The sequence below is a fragment of the Desmodus rotundus genome, chromosome 9 (assembly GCF_022682495.2).
Source record: "Desmodus rotundus isolate HL8 chromosome 9, HLdesRot8A.1, whole genome shotgun sequence".
Lineage (NCBI taxonomy): Eukaryota > Metazoa > Chordata > Mammalia > Chiroptera > Phyllostomidae > Desmodus > Desmodus rotundus.
The window spans coordinates 63118795-63138051 of NC_071395.1; the positions used below are offsets into that span (position 1 = coordinate 63118795).

Genomic DNA, 19257 nt, shown 5'->3' on the forward strand with positions numbered 1-19257 from the left:
AGTGTGAAGCTGTGTCTCTCCCTCAGGCATCCTCAGCATGGTGGAGCTGGGAGCCCAGTCCGTCGTGTATGAACTGGCCACTGTTGTGTTCATGGTGAGTGTCCAAGACCGGTCGTGTGGGGGTGCTCACTGTGTCTCTTGAAAGAGTCCTAAGGTGAGCTTAGGCTTCCTATGGAACATTCAGTCATAATCTGTGAAATGATTCAAGAAGGTAAAATTTTATCCTAGAACCTGAGAGGGCCCTTTTGGTTTGGAGGAGTGTTCCTGTGGGCTGAATGGGCTTGGGGAGAGTCTAAACGACTAGTTCAGTGCTAGTCTCCCATGCCCCCACACGGGTCAAACCGGAGAGGCTTCACTTGACAAGTAGTTGTCACAACGCAAATGCCTTGAGGGCAGGTGGGGCATAAAGGGAGATGGTGCTGAGTTTCTGGCAGTAGGGCTGAGCCCCTGTGTCTCACCCTGCTCTGCTCCTGCCTGGGTATGATGCCTCTTAAAGCTTGGTGTGGCCACTCCTGGGTTGGACCCAAAAGCCTCGAAAGCAGAGACAGGAGCAGGTGTGCACACCTGCGTTCATAGCAGCATCATTTATGCTCCCCCAAAGGTGGAAGCAGCCCAAGTGTCTGTCCACAACTAAGTGGCTGAAGGAGCTGTGGTCTGTCCACACCGTGGGATATTCACTCAGCCTGGCAAATGGAGAGGTGCTGATGTGCTAGAGAAGACCCCCAGTTGTCAGAGGCTTTCTTTTTGACTTTGTTTTACTGAAAACATCAGCTGGAGTTCTGAAGGGCTTTCTTCTCCAGCTAGCAAGTGTCAATCAGAACGAAGGTGAAAGGTGGGATAGAAAGGGAGCATGGGCTGGGGAGAGAGACTGAGGCCAGAGCGGGTGCTCTGGCGCTGTTTGTTGTGCTAACACTTGGACGCCCGGCCCCCAGACTTGTTATATTTTAAAGTACATAGATATGCATTTCTTGTTTTTTTTTTTTTTTTCAAGAATCATTTTCTTGAGGACCTAGCCTAGCCTTTTTTTTCTATTATTGGTAGAATTTTTTAACCTGAACTTCTGTGTGTGTGTGTGTTTGTGTGTTTATTTTTAGAGAGATGAGAAGGTGGGGAGAAAGAGAGGGAAAGAAGCTGTGTGAGAGAAACATCGATTGGTTGCCTCTCACACACATCCAAGTAGGGGCCTGGCCCACAACCCAGACATCATGTGCCCTGACTGGGAATTGAACCAGCGACCTTTGGGTTCATAGGCCGTCATTTAATCCACTGAGCCACACCAGCCAGGGCATAACCTGAACTTCTTACTTCCAAAACTTTTTATATTTATATATATTTTAGATTTCAGTAAGTTCAGTAACTATATCTGATTCAAAATTCTTAATGGTACATAGTAATCCATTATATGCAGTATAATTTTTAAACTGTCTCCTGCTGTTGAATATTTACTTTGTTTCCAATGTTTCAATATTACTTTTAAAGATTTCATTTATTTATTTTTAGAGAGAGGGGAAGGGAGGGAGAAGGGAGAGAAACATCGATGTGCAAGAGAAACATCAATTGGCTGCCTCTTGCATGCCCTCCAACCAGGGACCTGGCCCACAACCCAGGCATGTGCCCTGACTTGGAATCGAACTGGAGACCTTTCAGCTTGCAGGATGATGCCTAACACACTGAGTCGCACCAGTCAAGGCTGTTTCAGTGTTAAAATAACACTTCATTGAACATCTTAGGACAAATATCTTTGTATACTTGCTTGATTATTTCATTAAGACAAATTCAGTTTTAAGTTTTAAGCCTTTTGCATACTATATATTGTATGATTTCTAACAGGCTTATAAAAATTTATATTTATGTTTCTCCATAAAAGATTTTTACTCTTTACTCATATTAACCCATTATTTACATTTCACCACATATGCTTGCTTTCTGTCTCTCTCTCCACAGTTTGTATTCAAATTCCATCCATTGTTCTGGTAATGTCCTTTATAACTTTATTCCCCCTGGCCTCCTTAGTGTGTCTAGGGTGTTGCTTCTTTAGTGTCCTTTAATCTAGAACAGATCCTAGGCCTTTGTCTTTTTCTGACCTTGTTCTTTAGAAGAATAGAAGCTATTATATACAGGCTTTCTCTCAATTTGTTGTTGCTGATACATTCTCGTGAACACATCCCGACTCTACAGGTGATGTGGATTTTATATAATAGGTGGTTAGACAGGCATGAGCAGGGTAGGAACAGTAAGCCAGGTACAAGAACTCACCAGGGTGGAAAGACCCAAATGCCTAAATTGTAAGGTAGGACCTTTCCTCTGCCAACATAACAAATATTCCAATTGTAGAGCAGGTTTGGTGAGTTTATTTGAGCCAAACTGAAAATAATTGCTGGGAAGCAAAATCTCAACAAATTGAGAAATGCTCCAGAGAATGGCAGCTTAGTACCTTACTTTATACATTCCAATCAAAGGGGGAACATAAGGGACTTACACGAAATCTTCTGGTGATAGATTAGGGATACAGGAGAAAGCAAAGTGGGAAAATTTCTGGGATTGGATAAAAGGTAAAATGATAGACACCCACTTCTTTTACATAGGTGGGTACAGGATAGTTAACAGTCAACAATTAACTTGATGACAATGAGGGGATTTGTGGTCTCAGCTTGTGCCCAAGGGGTTTGTAAAAAGGGAAGTTACTTTGACATTCCAAAGGTGTGTTATCACAGATGCAAGAAGACAACAGACAGGCTCAGTTAGGGTAAAGACTGACCTGTGTTAGGGAATAATAGTGGCCTGGGACATGACTACCCTCCATGAACTGCTTTTAGTTAATAAGTTTTCATTTTAGACCATCCTTTTTGGTTACTTTAGGCGTCTGAGTTTGTAAGTCTGCCTTGCAGGGCTCCCCTGAGCTTGGCCCCTTTTTGTCCACATGTCCCCTGTGTATCGCTGGTCATGCACTTTATACTCCCTGATTTTTCATATTGTTGGTCATGTGGTGTAGACTGTACCATAACCTTTTCTTCCCTGGATTGTCACTGGTCATGTGGAGATCCCCTTAGAGGAGGAAAAAGTGCCGCAGATGGAGATGGGGTCCAGGTTCTCGGTGCTTGCAAACAAAGAATTGTACTGACCACACATATAAAGTAACACCAGTGGGAAATTTATTAAAGAAAGTACACTTCCCAAGACATGGGAGCAGGCCATCTCTGGCCAGGGAATGGACTTCTTCTATTAAATGACTACAGACTTATACGGTTTTTACTTAAGCTTCTATGCATGTAATTTCCCACAATCCTCTTTGATTGCCCACCTGGGGAGGAAACCACAGTGCTAATTATTATCAGGTATCACAAGGCAATTCTCAGAAGCCAGGATGCTGACTGATGACAACTGCAGTGTCTTGGGGTTTCCTATTCTATCTCTTGCCTCATCTTTCCCCTGAGAGACATGGGGTTGCTGGGGGTGGGTGGTCAGTCTTCTGTATATACTTCAGTCTTCTGTATATACTTCCTGCTGGAACAGGACAGTAGACCCTGCCTGCTGAAAACCATGAAACTTTTGCCTTAACTTATCTAGAGGTTGGAGAGAAATTCCTGAGATCAGCATGGACTCTATGTGATGTAAGATGTTGGCATTGGATTCCTTAGGGATTGGTCGAAAACCCTGGAGCTTCATCATCCTGATGTGGAATTGTTTGAGTATTAAAGATAAAAATTAAGATGAAAGGGCCAGAGATTAGAATTATTATAATTAACCAAGTTACTGAGGGAATGTATCCCTTAATGATATCCCAGTTAGTTTTAGGGATACAATCTTATTACCATGTTGCTTGGTGTAATATTTTGTCAGCACTCATTTCAACAAGTATTAGCTAGAGCACAAACCCCACCCTCCTGGACCAACAAGTAACACACTTAAAAGTCCACTCGGGTTCCTGGGCTGGCAAGAGTACTTGAGGCTCAGATTATGCGTTCAGGAAGATTAGGATTAGTTTGTTTGGCCCAAAGTACTGTTAGGGATATTCCTCGCTCACTGTATTGTGGTTGGTGATGGCAAACCTAGCAACTGCTACAAGTATTGCCCCAGAGAAAATCCTGGGTAATTTGTAACAGAGAGTTATTGACCCAAGAAAGACTAGAAAGAATGCAGATTGTTAGCAAAAAGAGGTTTCATATTGACTTACCTTTAAGGTTTCTTCTTCTTGAACAGGAATTTGAGGTCTTCATAGCAACAGTATAGGGCATTGTGGAATAATCAGGCTTTCAAATTGACAGGTGACAGGGGGTGTGTAAAAATAAGTTTGAGATTTTTCTTCAATGCCCATAATATTAATTGAATTAGAGGAGAGAGGTCTAGTGTAAGAACTGAGAACAGAGTAAGTGGCCCCAGTATCAACAAGAAAATAAATTTTCTTACTTGCCACATCAAGGGTTACCTGGGGTTCCTCTGTAGAGATCAAAGTGCTGGTGTAGGCTGGGTAAACCTGTTCCTGGGCAACCTCCATCCTCAAGGGCTGCCATAGACTTAGGTGATGACCCCTTTCCACCCTGCGAAGGGGGTAGTCTACCTGCCAAGGCCAGGAAACAGGGTTTGCGCCTTTGCCCATGGGACATGACCCTGGCGGTGGCCTAGTGCAATCCCTTGCCCAGTGTCCAGGATGTTTACACTTACAGCATGTTCAATCTTTTTGCCCTTGGTGTTTCTGTGGCTTTCCTGGGTCACCTTGTGGTGGCTGGGCACTGCCAATGGTGCTGCTAATAGCTGGTGTTATTAGTTTGGCCTGCTTTTCCACCCCTGCTTTTTCTCACACTGGCTCTGCTCTTTCTTTTCCTAATTAGACTCTGTGTTTTTGGACCTCTTCCTAAATTTGTTGCTTTTCTTCTGGAGAGCAACAGGTGGTCAGGATTATATAAAAGTCTTTCCAGGACACATTGAAGGCAAGGGTTAAAGTTTGGAAGTTACTAGTGAAGTGTGAGGGATCTTTGAAGAAGTTTCATAGCCTGTCTTTGTGCTGCTGTGGGCCAGTTATTCAAAAGGGTACGTGTATCCGAACAGGGCCTTCTATACCTGTTACTTCCCTCTGGGGTAGGAGGGCAGGAGCAGTGGGGAGATATGAAGCTCCACTAGAGTGTGCCCTGTGGGACTAGGTTTCTGGTAGTATGAGGGGAAGAGGTTAATTCTCTGAGGTGGGAGCAGAGATTCAGGACTCTGGGGCCTACTTGGTTCCCCCTGAAACGGAGGTGGGGAACTTAGAAGGGGGTCATCTAGAATGTCATTGTTGATCCTTCAAGGGGCTGCCTCCCTTGGCCCAGAACAGAGGGCTGGGTTGCAATACAGTGCCATGAAGGCTTGAACACTGGGAACCTCTGACCATTTGCCCAACCTCCTACAAAACAGGTCTAACTGGAATATGGTGTTGTAATTGTTGCTCCCATTTTCAGGCCAAACTTCCCCATCTCCTAGTTCATACTGAGCCCAAGCCATATTGCAAAGATTAGCCTCTCTTTGTTGAGATTTTCAGGGTCAAATTTTCCCCAGTTTCCAACAATGCATCCCAACGGGGATCCTGAGGGAATAGAGGGTGTATTACCCATCTTGTCCATGACATAACTGGGGAAGAGAAGAAGAGAGTAGCACTTCCTGACTCCCTAGAGGCATCCCTCTTCATCTGCTTAAAGAGTTCCCTACTGGGTTATAGGGCGTCCTCTGTTATCCTGCTGTCCTAAGCCTCCAGTTGTCTCTGGTGAAACCAAGAGAGTCTGAGTGTGCCAGCCAGCAGAAAACAAACTAGAGTTGTTATGGACTAATTTTTTGTACCTCCTTCCTGGTATCTCATTCGCAGGCCTTGGCTAAGATGGGCATGGCTTGTCTTGTGAAGAGTCTAAGTTGTAGGGAGGGGACTGTGCCAGTCATTGAAACATTTCCCAAGACCAAAAGAAAAACTGCTGTTAAAGTCCCAGAGGGGTAACTGGTGAACTCAAACTACTGTAATTTGCCGTGTATAGTGTCACCCAAGTTTTAGTACTAGGTCCCATGTATAATGCGAATTAGTACTACCCATGTATAAAGCACATCCTTATTTTTCCCTCAAAAATTTGGGAAAAAAAGTGTGCATTGTACATGGAAAAATATGGTAGTTTCCTCTGTTCCTCATAACTGATTAACTCTGAACTAATTTCCTCTACCTAATAATTGATTAACTTGAATCAGTTTCCTCTGCTTCTCATAATTGATTAATTTGAGCTAGTTTCCTCTGCTCCTCTGCTTCTCATAATCAATTCCTCTGAAGATGGGGCAGGAGCATTCTAGTTTATCTCTTTTACAAACCTAACATGGGTTGGGAAGGCCTGCAAAAGGATTTTGAAATGGTCACCCACCTTGACCTCAGCAAAGGCAATCACTGGTTGCAGAAGAGACAGACAGGGAAGAGGTGCAAATAGAGACCAAAATTAAAAGTGTGAAGCAAGTCTTAGGAGGAACATGGTTGGCTAAGTGAAGGAGGGAGCTGCACCTGGCAACCCTTTCTGAGAGTTACAATAGTCCTGAATGGAAAGCCATGGGGGAGGGATGATGTTGTTTTACAGTGTGCCTTGTTATGTGGATGTTGTCTTGTGCCTGTCAGGAAGCTAGTCTCTAACCCCAATACACGGCCAGGTAGTCCTCACATGGGAGTCTTTTAAGGGGCGGGTGCCATTTTGGCAGTTAACTGCCTGACCTGTGCCCACAGAAAAGTGGCAAACTCTCTTCAAGGTGCCGGGGTCACTCAAGGCATAAAGGAGACAGAGAGAATGAAAGTCTCCTCCAACCACTGGGGAGGGTAGTAGGGGTTGCCTTACCACTCTGGTGTTTCCACAGCTCTCCTGGCTGGCTTGTCAGATTGCTGTGGATGGAGGTGGGGTCCAGGCTCTTGGCAGTCAAGAGCAAAGAATTGGACTGATCACACAGATATTGTAAAGCAAAGCAAGTAGGAAATTTATTAAGGAGAGTACACTTCCCAAGACATGGGAACAAGCCATCTCTGGCCCGGGAATGGCCCTCTTTTATCGAACAGTTACAGGCTTTATAAGGTTTTTACTTAAGTTTCTACACATGAGATTTCCTACAATCCTCCTTGATTGCCTACTTGGGGAGGAAACCACAGTGCTAATTATTATCAGATGTCACCAGGTGATTCTCAGAAACCAGGATGCTCACTTACGACAGCTGCAGAGTCTCAGGATTTCCTATTCTCTCTCTTTCCTCACCAGAGGGCTGGAGAATAGTCTCATACAACTGCTGTACAAGCCCTTGCATGACCACTCCCTTAAGCATTAAGCCCTAGAATTACCATCTAGGCCTCAGTTGTGATCCAGCTCCAGGCCCAGAAAAACAGCAAACCCAGGTCTGTGGATGCCATGACTGATATCAGGACCGGCTGTGATACCTAATGACCTCCTGCCCTGGCACTGACCAATGAGCGGAGACCATGACTCTGAAAGGACACACCTGGAGAGCTGACGGATATTCTATAAAGATCCTCTGCTGGGGCCTCCAGATAAAACCCCTCAAAACAAAGGACTCCCCTCACGTTCTCTCCTCTCTCTGGCATGCCCACACCCCCCACCCCCTCACTGGAGCATGCCTGCAAATTCCCCCCTCTCCTTCCCCTGGGTGCATTCCTTTTTGCCTTTCTCCTAAGCTCAAGGACCTCCCCTCCTTTTTTTTTTTGGCCTCTGTAAATTGTTTTCTGAGCCCATGCAGTCCAGCTGGTTCACATCTTCCACAACTCATTTATTCTACCTCTGTGACTTTCTAAATAAACTTTCTCTTACAATTGAGTTCCTTGGCTCTAAACTCTTTCCCAGCTGAACTCAAGAACTAAGGTTTGTGAACCAAGGTCTAACATCTGGTGCCATTTTGCCATTCACAGATTTGTCCCATTATTAGTGATATTAACTGATTGCTTGGTTAAAGCACTGCCCACCAGGTTTCTCCACCAAGTTACCCTTTTTCATTGTGATTAATAAATACTTTGTTGGGAGACTCAGATTTTCTATAGCCCTGTCCTTTAGCAATCCTGGTCCTAAGGCAAAACTCGTGTGTAAATAAGTGATGACTCTTTTTTCTTAATACTAATTTCTCAATAATACATTTTTAGATAATAGTAATGGATAATCTTTACTGAACAACTAGTATGTGTGAGGCATTATTCTAAGTAGCTAGCATGTATGGACTCATTTAATTCCAATAATAGTCCTAATATGCATATACTATTATTATGAGGTCCCTTTCACAGATAAGAACTGAGGTGTAGTGAGGGTAAGTAACCTGGTCAGAGCCACACAGCTGATAGGTGGCTGAACTAGGATTTAACCCAGACAGTGTGGCTTCAGAATTCCCACTGCTAACCACAGTGCTAAACTGCTCACCTGCATCTCCTTTACCACCACCTCTGCCCTCACCAAAAGGGTAGCACTGCTATCAGCTGGTATGCACCTTTCTGTTTTCCTTTAAAAAATTTTTTTTAAAGCTTTTGTTTATTTTTAGACAGAGGGGAAGGGAGGGAGGAAGAGAGGGAGAGAAACATCAATGTGTGGTTCCCTCCTATATGACCCCCATCAAGGACCTGACCTGCACATGTACCCCTACTGGGAACCCAAACAGCGCCCAATTCACTGAGCCACACTAGCTGGGGCTTTTTAAAATTTTAATTATTTTTATTTTAGAGAAAGGGGAATGGAAGGAGAAAGGGGGAGAGAGACATCAATATGAGAGAGAAACATCGATTGGTTGTGAGTGGCTACCTTCCATACGTGCCCCAACTGGGGACCGAACCTGCAACGCTGACTAGGAATCAAACTGGTGACCTTTCGGTTTGCAGGATGACACCCAGGCAACTGAGCCACACCAGCTGGGGCAGTTTCCTTAAGTTCCTCTTATCCAATATTTGTGGGAGTGGTGTCACCATATTAGGGTTCTGTCTTCTAAACTTGCTCCCGTGATGGTCTTTCGGAACAGATCTATTGTGGGCTCCTGGCAGCCCATCCTTCTGCACCCAGAGGGCGAATCAACTATGCAGGGCCTCCCAAGGCCCAGGTTGGAAGCTCTGTAGAAAAACCAGCCAGCCCAGGGTTCCAGGTTCCATGTTGTAGCCTGGGAGCTCCCAGCTAGACATAGGGGTGTTGCAAATTAGTTTTCTTATAACTTGTAGGGCCAAGTGAGGTGGGAAGCATGATTTACCTAGTCCCTCTTCTCTGGGGAAGGTGTATGGTGAGGCTCAGTACAGAGCTGGGAGGCAGGGCTGCTCTTCCCTGCTCCCTGCTCCCTGCTCTCATTGTTTTCTTTTCCCTTTAGATACCTACTGGCTTCAGCGTGGCTGCCAGTGTCCGCATTGGGAACGCGCTGGGTGCTGGAAACATCAAGCAGGCCAAGAGGTCCTCAGTCGTCTCCGTGCTAGTCACAGGTGCTTCAACTGTTTAGTCAGTGACTCGTCTGAGCAGTCTGTGCACTTGAAACCTGGGTTCCCGGTTCCCCCAGACCCCCTTTCTCACTGTGCTGTTTCTCTGCCCTTTTACCTCCAGAACTCTTTGCTGTAGTCTTTTGTGTCCTGCTGGTAAGCTGTAAGGATCTTGTGGGCTACATTTTCACTACTGACAGGTGAGTGCTGAGATTTTCTTGAAATGTGAATCTGTGGTAAAGAAATAGATGCTTTCACATTTGCCTCCTGGGGTTGTTGCATCTTGCGGGGTTCTGATTTCATTTACAAAATCAGAAACTCACTGATGTTACCTGGGAAGAACTGATTAGGTGCAGGGACTAATTTGTACTCTCAAGTGCCAATTTAATGGGCATTGGTGGTGTTACAGGTTTCTGGTGCTCAGGATACTCAAGTATTTTAAGGAAGGGAACTCATTTTTGGTACCATTGACTACATGTTCAATTAATTATTTCATTCCAATGACAAAAATCATTGTGATATCTCAGAATTTGTCAGAGTACCTGGTGTGTAGTATTTGTATAATATATTTGCCAAGCCAAGTTGAAGTTAAAATCTCACCAGTGAACTGTATTCTGGATTCTGACAATGACAGATGCCTAACCTGATCCAAGGGAGAACAGAGAACGCCTCTAAATGAAGTAAAGAGGGAAATCACAAAACTACCTTTTAAAGCACAAGAGACTAGTTTGCATAACTTTTGCAAGTAAAATTTAAAATCTGGAAGAAATAAATAATTTTCTAGGAAAATAATTTATCAGAACTTACCCTAGAAAACACACTAGGTCTTAAAAGACTGATTTCCTTAGAAGAAATAAGAAAAAAATATTTTATTTTTAAAACTTAAAATCATGTTTCACTTTCAATTACAGTTGACATACATTATTGTATTAGTTTCAGGTGTGCACCCCAGTGATACATGTTATATAACTTACTAAGTGATCATCCTGATACATCTTGCACCCATCTGACACCATAGTTATTTTTTTTAAAGTTTAAAAAGGATTTTATTACTTATTTTCAGAGAGGGGAAGGGAGGGAGAGAAACATTGATGTGAGAGAGAAACATCAATTGGTTACCTCTCATACGAGCAGTAACCAGTGACCAGCCCACAACCCAGGCACGCGCCTCTGACTAGAAATGGAACTGGTGACCCTTTGCTTTGTGGGACAATGCGCAACCAACTGAGCCACACCAGTCAGGGCCATACATAGTTATTAAATTATTATCAACTATGTTCCCTATGCTGTACTTTACATCCCCATGAGTATTCTGTAACAACCAATTTGTACTTAAAAAAACCCCATTTTATTTATTTTTAGAGAGAGGGGAAGGGATGGAGAAAGAAAGGGAGAGAAATATCAATGTGTGGTCGCCTCTCACGCGCCCCCTACTGGGGACCTTGCCCACAACCCTGGTATGTGCCCTGACTGGGAATTGAACCAGCAACCCTTTGATTTGCAGTCCGGTGCTCAGTCCACTGAGTCACACCAGCCAGGGCCAATTTGTGCTTCTTAATCCGTTCATCTTTTTCACCCAGCCCCCCAAACATCATCCCATCTGGCAACCATCAAAATGTTCTCTGTATTTATGAGTCTGTTTCTATTCTGCTTGTTCATTTGTTTTGTTTTCAGTTTCAACTGTTGATATGTATTTATAGCCATTTTATTGTTGATATTTTTTGATGTTTCTTTTTTTTTTTTCTTAAAAGGTTCCTTTAACATTTCTTGTAATACTGGTTTGGTGGTAATGAACTAACTCCTTCAGCTTTTTCTTGTCTGGGAAGCTCTTTATCTGTCCTTCAATTATAAATTACAGCTTTAATGGGTAGAGTAATCTTGGTTGTAGGTCCTTGCTTTTCATCACTTTGAATATTTTTTGCCAATCTCTTCTGGCCCGCAAGGTTTCTGTTGAGAAATCAGCTGACAGTGTTATAGGAGCTCCCTTGTAGGTAACTAACTGCTTTTCTCTTGCTTCTTAAGATTCTCTTTGTCTTTAGTTATGATGTGGCTTTGCATTCTAATTATTATGTCTTGGTATGGACCTCTTTGGGTTCATCTTGTTTGGGACTCTCTGTGCTTCCTGGACTTTTATGTCTATTTTCATCACTAAGTTAGGGAAATTTTCTGTCATTATTTTTTTAAGTAGATTTAAAATTTCTTGCTCTCCGCTCCTTCTTGACCCACATAATGTGAACACTGGTACACTTGAAGTTGTCCCAGAGGCTCTTTACACTATTCTTATTTGGAGTAATTCTTTTATCTTTTTGCTGTTCTGATTGGGCTTTTTTTGCTTCCTTATATACCAAATTGCTGATTTGATTTTCAGCTTCATCTACTCTACTGTTGATTCCCTTTAAATTATTCTTCCTTTCAGTTAGTGTATCCTTCATTTCTGACTGGTTTTTTGTGGGTTTTTTTTTATTTTTTAAGGCTGTTGAGGTTCTTGCTAAGTTCATTGAGAATCCTTACGCCCAGTGTTTTGAACTTTGCATCTGGTGGATTGCTTGTCTCTATTTTGTTTAGTTCTTTTTCTGGGGTTTTGTTCTGTTCTTTCATTTGAACCATGTTTCTTTGTTACCTAATTTTACAGCCTCCCTGTGTTTGTGTTTATGTATTAGGTAGAGGAGCTATGCCTCTCATGCTTGGTAGAGTGACCTAATGTAGTTGGTGTTCTGTAAGGTCCAGTGGCACAGCCTACCTAATTACCCAAACTGGGCACTTGAGTTGTGCTCCTCATGTGGGCTACATACACTCTTCTCTTGTAGTTGAGCCTTGATTTGCTGTTGGCACATCGATGGGAGGGACTTACCCCCATGCTGATCAACTTCATTGACTGTCTTGACTACTGACCACCGATCTTCAACCACCATGGAGGATCAGCTGTGCAGGGGCCCATGCCACAGAGCAGGACTTACTTCAGCAGGACTCTGATGTCTGCTGAGTCCAACCTTGAGTGTGTTGCTTGTGGAGGTGGTTGGCTGGTGATGCTTTGATGTGGCCTGAAGCTGCCCACTGGGTGCACTGGCTCTGGGGCCTTCTGGGAGGTGCAGGGCAAGGTCTGCCACCACATGTGTTCTGCTCGGGGCCACTCAGCATGAGCTACAAAGCAATATGCAGATGCTGCTACTTGTGCTGGGCTTGGAGGTGCTCTGGTGAGGCCAAGGTGTGAACCAAGCCTGGCTGCTGCTAGTGCTGGGCCTGGGGCCACTTAGTGAGAGGCATGGGGCTTGCTGAAGCCAGATTCTGCTTGTTTGAGAGACTTTAGGAAAATCTGAAACATGACCCAAGATGGGCAATTCATATGGAAAAGCCACTGGAAACAGCTCGAGTGGGCCCACAAATTGGGTGGGGCAGTGCCTCAGAGTCACCAGGGTGGGGCGAACAGTGTGAGCCAGGTTGATGGAGTCTCTGATTTGGTGCCTGCCTGCCAACTCTGTTGGGAGAAGGCTCAGAAAAGTAGCAATGGCCTCTGCCAACACTTGTGCTGGGAGAAAGCTGCTCCCCCAGTTCTTGCCCTGATGCCAGACAACTCAGTTCCTCTCCGTATGCCTCTGGTGTCTTTCAAGCTACTGCTTCAGCATGGGAGCTCAAAGGGAGTGAGTCTGGGTGAGTTCATGTGTGGGCCCTTTAAGAACTGCCTGGGCCCTGGCTGGTGTGGCTCCATAGATTGAGCACTGGCCAGCAAACTGAAAGGTCCCAGGTACGATTCCCAGTCAGGGCACATGCCTGGGTTGCAGGCCAGGTCCCCAGTTGGGGGCGTGTGAGAGCCAACTGATCAGTGTTTCCCTCCCTTCCTGTCTCTCTAAGAATAAATAAATAAAATCTTTAAAAAAATAAATAAATAAAGAGGAATTGCCGGGGTCTCCTGAAGCCCTTTGTCTTCCTCAACTTCAATCCCTGCTGGTTTTTACAGAAAGAAGTTATGAGGACTTCTCTTCCTGGCACTGGCACTGGCACTGGCCATGGGCTGGGGAGCCTCAACAGCCAAGATGTCCCTCCCTATTTTTATCTGCCACAGGTGGGCGTGGAGCCAGCCCATTCCCCAGTTGTAGGGCTTCTGTTCAGCCAGGTTTTAGATGGTTCTGAATGGTGGTTGTTCTGTAGTTTAGTTGTAGTTTTGATGTGGTTGTGGAAGAGGATGCGTACTGCATTTACCTATGCCAACATCTTGACTGGAATTTTAAAAAATTATTTTAAAATTTCAAAAAGCACCAATCCCAGAAGTTTCCAAAGGAGCATTGTATAAAACCTTTCAAACTTAGGTAATTCCAATGCTGTCCGAACTATTCCAGAAAACTGAAAAAGGACAGTTTCCACATTGTTCATGAAGCAAATATAACATTGGTATTAAACTCTGACAAAGTTAGCACAATAAAAAAGAAAGTGACAGAGCAATGTCACTTATTAATATGAATTTTAAAATCCAAAATAAAATATTAGTGGACAGAATTCAGCAGCACATTAAAAATAATATATTTTGATGGAATATATAATTGAATGTATTAGGAAGGAGAATAAAAGTGCAGAACATCATGTAGAGAATGCTGTAATATGAAATACTAGAGTCTAGAAGGTGAACACAAGAACATATATATTTGTATTTCCTTATTTTTCATAAGCACTAAACAAATGCAGACCGTGATAAGACTTGCTACCTGGTGGGGGAGGGGTGGTAATGGGAAGGCTGGACTGGGACAGGAGTGGAAGACAGATGTTTCTTGACTTCTTTTTCATAGTTTTTCTTTTAACCATTTTCACATGTTGCCTAGTCAAAAAATAAAATTAGTTTTGAAGAAAAGAGCTGTATTTCTGTCCTTTTTGGGGGGACAGTAATCACCTTGTTCAGTGCTAGATTTCATATTTATTAATTCATGCAACAAGTGTTTGTTGCCAGGCAGGGTTCGAGTTTGCTTGTCAGTCATTCAGGGTTTTCTGAAATTTCCACGTCCCTGGATCAGGGCGGCATTTTTGTAGTCTCCCTTCAAGTGTGGTGTTCAAATCCACGAGTCTAGTTTTAGAGGTTAGGGCCCATTTCTAGGAACCAACGACCATTCTGTAAACTCTGTGGCTTTTATAACTGGCCAACCTCTGTGCCACAGACAGAACCTTAACTCTTCTGTTGTGCTTCATTCAGACAAACAAAAGGACGTGTGGGATCAAATCATTGGATTTAACTGTCTAACTGTCTACATGTCTATACCAAATGGACTATATATTTCTTCTCAAAGTCGTGAGATGTGATGGAGAGTTGGGTCCCCACTGGCCCAGAAGCAGCAGTGTGGTCCCTGAATGGACTACCAGAGCCGCCTCTCTAGTGCCCAGAAAACGAGCGCCAGCCCCCGGGGAGCTGCAGTGCTCGCTGCTCTGGGCCTTTGTCTGCTTGTGACCCCCGTGTGCTCTGCTTCCTAACAGAGACATCATTGCTCTTGTGGCTCGAGTGGTTCCAATCTATGCTGTTTCCCATCTCTTTGAAAGTCTGGCTGTAAGTATTATGCAGTGGTCCCTTAAGCACCTTTATGATCTGTGTGCTTCTTCTGATGATGGTGAAATGAGACAGAGAAGGGGGTGGGTAGGCAATACCAAACATTTTCTATTGCTTTCCAAGAACACTGGCACAGGGCAGTGCCGCAGATGGCGGATGGGACTGCTCGGGCAGGGGCTGGGCATCTTGCCTCGGCATTGTGCTGTTCACACTGGTGCGTGTTATTTGCCCGCAGTGCACAGGTGGTGGCATTCTGAGGGGAAGTGGGAACCAGAAAGTTGGAGCTGTCCTTAACGCCATTGGGTACTATGTGATTGGTCTCCCCATCGGGATTTCACTGATGTTTACCACCAGACTGGGAGTGATCGGTAAGCGCTAACCGGGGGCAGGCAGAGCCGAGTTCCTCACCGTCCTAAGTGACTCTCAGAGCAGGTAGGCTTTCACTGAGAGCACTGGCACTTTGGAGCTCCTCCACATTCATCCTGTGCCAGTCAGAGGCTGGGGGGGGGGCGGGCAGGAGAGAGCCGAGTCCCAGGGCTGCATGCTCGCCCCTCTTGACAATGTGCGCCATCTCCCACACTCACCCACTGGAGTGGAGCAGCGTGGCCTTTCTACTCATCCCCCCTCCGATGACATCGAGTGTCCACGTCAAAGTGGGTGGTAGGAGGGGCTGTTGTGGAAATATTCAGAAATGTGTCTGTTGTGGTTTGAGCCCTGTACTTTGGGGACAGCTCTGTATGGTGAGGCCTAGAGAGGGAGTCTGCAGGACTGACTGAGGCTGTCAAAAGCTGGCCACATGGGAGTGTTTGGGATGGTGGCAGGGGGAGCCACAGGACAGCCTTGGTGTGGTTCTTACAGAAGTGACAGGAGCACCCGTGGTGGCTGTGTACATCCTGGAGCAATGCCCCCAGCCGGTGGTGCCTCTGGTAGGACTCACAGGAAATGGTCCCGGAGTTGCACCCTCAAGGTCACCTTCACCGCCACTCTGCAGCCTTCCCCTCTGGCCTGGTGCAGCCCTCTAAGCCTTGTGTCCTTGGGTCTCCCCACAAGGCCATGTGTGTGCTGTGTATGAACAGCACACAAGGAGGGCAGGGTGAAGGGGACCTTTTCATCATCTTCATGTATTTGGAGGAAAGAACTTAATCTATAGTGCCAAAATTACCAGACTAATTTTTTTTAAAGTAGGAAAAGATATGACTGCCCAGCTTTGATTTCTAAAATAATAATTTGGAAGGCATTGGCAATTAGTCAATGATTATATTGAAGTTTGAACACATTATCTTTGGGCGACGTCGAAGTTGACTGAAGCCTGGTTTGTTTTCATTCATCAGCACTTGGCAGGTTCTGAGGGGATAAGGAGTCATCTGATACTTCGAATGAACTTTCAGTCCAAAGTGTCCCATTACATTGCACCTTTTTTCTCAAGTTCAATAATATTTTAATGAAAAATACATGGAATGTATAAAGAATGGAGTTGCCAATGCAAAGTTCACTGGGCTTGCATCCTGGTGCAGAAAATTATTTAACTGAGTTCCTATCATTACTCATTTTTTAGATTTGACAATGGTATATAGCTATGGGAAATATTGGAGGAATCCACTTAAAAATATAGATGCATCTATGTCCCAAGTGCTGTACTAGAATCACTAATTTATTTAACAAACATACCTACTATGTGCAAAGTACAGGTAGTTAAGGATCACTTAAAAGAAATTCTGGGTACAAACTGCTGGCTGTAAAATAAATGTCATGGGGATGTCATGTACAGCGTTGTGACATTGTGTATTTGAAAGTTGCTGAGAGAAGGTCTTAAAAGTTCTCATCATAAGAAAGAATACTAACTATGGCTGGCAATGGATCTTAACTAGAATTATTGTGGTAATCATTTCACAATACATTTGATCCTTGAACAATACAGATTTTAACTGCTCAGGTTCATTTATATGTGGGTTTGTTTCAATAAATACAGTCAGCCCTTTATATCCTCAGATTTTACATCTGTGGATTCAACCAACCACAGATCCAAACCGTATTTTTGTTTGTGGGAGCTTTGTCCAGCAGAGCCCCCCCCAGCCATCGCAGATGAGAATAAGTCTACCAAGACATGATCTGCTTGAGGAGGAAAAGGGAGTCTCTCAAAGCAGAAGGGCCTTGAGCCTGTTCCTCAATGGGCTTTCAATTTGCACAGGAATACAGGTAAAGCTCATCAATCATTGTCAGGCAGTAAGGATCAAACAATAGATAACATTCAAAGAACTATGAGGGCTTATTCTGAGTCAGGATCAGATAGCTTAAGGGCCATAAAACTTTGGGAAACAAACTCATTTTTGATAAGGCTTGGACCCTTATCAGAAAATTGAGGGCATTCTTAGCAAAGCAGGTTTCACAGGGTTTTATGTATTCTTTCTTAGGCCTGATCACCCCAGGGAACCAACTGCCTGTTCCTGCCCAGGGCTGCACTGCCCTCTGTCATTGTTTCAGGCTTAAGTCGGGTGGGGGAAGTAAGGTAGCCAAGAGATTAGGAGACTTCTTGCAGACAGAATGAGGACTCAGGCTACGTCAAAGCCAAGAGGTGAGGGTCCATCACCCCCTTTTTCTACAGTCCCCCAAGTCCTTCCCTGAGGGCCCATTCACGACTGTGCCTGTCTTAGGTCATCCCTCCCTTGAGGAATCTTACCCTTCATTGGCTAACCAGTCATCCGCCCAGGGCCAAGCAGGGTGAAGTAAAAGGGGGCAGAGGCGGCACCCCTGCCAGGGAGATAAGCTTTGTCTTCTTAGTGGCTTAGGGTCCCAAGGTCTCTCACTCAGCCTTAGCCATGGAGGGTTAAAGCTTCTGAAACCAAGCAGGGCGGTTCCCAACATTTTGTATTTCCAAAAATGGTTTCCCAACTGTGGATCGAAAATGCTGTTTTCGATTCATGGTTGGTTGAATCTGAGGATGAGAAAAGTCAACTGTAGTTAGATTTTGGGAGAGTCAAAAATTATATGCAGATTTTTGACTGCAGTCATGTGCACCTTTAACCTCTGCATTATTCAAGAGTCAAGTGTATGTACAAATATTGAATCATTGTGTAGTTCACCTGAAACGAATATAATGCTGTAAGTCAATTACATCTTAATAAAAGATGTTAGGGTCTTGATGCAAGGGGGGAGGCCTCTGCGAGAAGACTGCAGTCAGTCTCTGCCACACTCACTTTTTAAAAAAGTATAGTTCCAACTGGCTTTGAGGATGAGATCAATTCTGGCGGGCGGGCAGTGTACCTACCCGAGGTGCCCAAGGGGCGTCAGAGTGCCACAGGTTCTCGTGGGTGGCTCCATTCTAATTTCCTGGGAAGCTTTTCAGACACACAGACTCCTGGGCCCTGCCCAAGGGGTTCTGATAATCACCCTGTTGTAGGGTTCTTAGGTTGAGTGAAACAGCAATCTTTTAAATACTGTGTAGTGAAATCCTGGAAATCTAATTCACAACTTTCAAATTACAGCTGGAGACAGCTGGTTATATTCCATTCAAGATGATTAGAGTGAACTTGTAGTCTCTCTGGATCGGGAACATTGGATATGATGTGTATGTGCTTTTACTAGTCCATATGGGAAGGGCAGGTAGTCACCAACTCTATTCTAAATATCACGCTGATCACACCTGGAAAATGTGATCTGAGAGTAATTGGTACCAAAGAGCAGAGTTGAAAACTTTGCACTGAATTTGGGTTCCTCCACCTGTACACCATTAGCCCAGTCTAACCACCTTCCATATACCCAGATCCAGAATTCAAAAGAGACCAAGCAAATGGGCCAAGCAAAAGGCCATTTATTCAGCGCTTGCGTTTCGCCAGAGACTGAAAGGCAGGCAGAGGAGTGGGAGAGCCTCACAGCCGTGGGCCAAAGGGAAGGCTCAGGTGTGCCCTGAGGGAGGCTGCTGGCCCCGGGAAGCTGGGGGCAGGCTGACGAGAAGTGGGGTGTTCTGTGTGACTGCTCAGGGGTGTGTGTTTTTTTCTGGCTGGTCCTAAGTTGGAAGCAGGGACAAAAATTAGGGAAGCTGTCGCTTATTGATCAAGTCCTGGCCATCTGGGGTCAGTTGTTGCAGAAAGCATTATTGAGTTTCTTAGTTTGGCCCTACCTAGCAAGAGCGGTCTGGCCTTCCATAAGGCTGAAGTACATCAGACTGGCTTCTGGGATGTTTATTGCTGATAAGGGGCTGGGTGTTCAAACAGGTTGCTTTAGGTTGTGTGTCAAAGTTCTTTTTTAAATATGGTTTGACTTTTGTCTGTTTGTATATTTATTCTCTCACAGCTATTGTTAGAGTTTC

General features: G+C 44.5%; 1 protein-coding gene across 9 annotated transcripts in view; it reads left to right on the forward strand.

Moving 5' to 3' along the window:
- The window catches only part of SLC47A1 (solute carrier family 47 member 1), an 82148-nt gene that overhangs the window by 38843 nt on the left and 24048 nt on the right, over nucleotides 1-19257 (forward strand). For 6 of the 9 annotated variants that reach the window (XM_053911562.2, XM_045199230.3, XM_045199228.3 and 3 more), the window contains 5 exons: nucleotides 27-94; nucleotides 9325-9433; nucleotides 9552-9627; nucleotides 14882-14951; nucleotides 15187-15319. In XM_053911562.2, coding sequence (XP_053767537.1) covers nucleotides 27-94; nucleotides 9325-9433; nucleotides 9552-9627; nucleotides 14882-14951; nucleotides 15187-15319 — 456 coding nt within the window. Of the gene's footprint in view, nucleotides 1-26; nucleotides 95-9324; nucleotides 9434-9551; nucleotides 9628-13382; nucleotides 14057-14881; nucleotides 14952-15186; nucleotides 15320-19257 lie in introns of those variants that run through there. The other 3 variants (XM_071219284.1, XM_071219283.1, XM_071219286.1) reach the window with 2 other exon arrangements.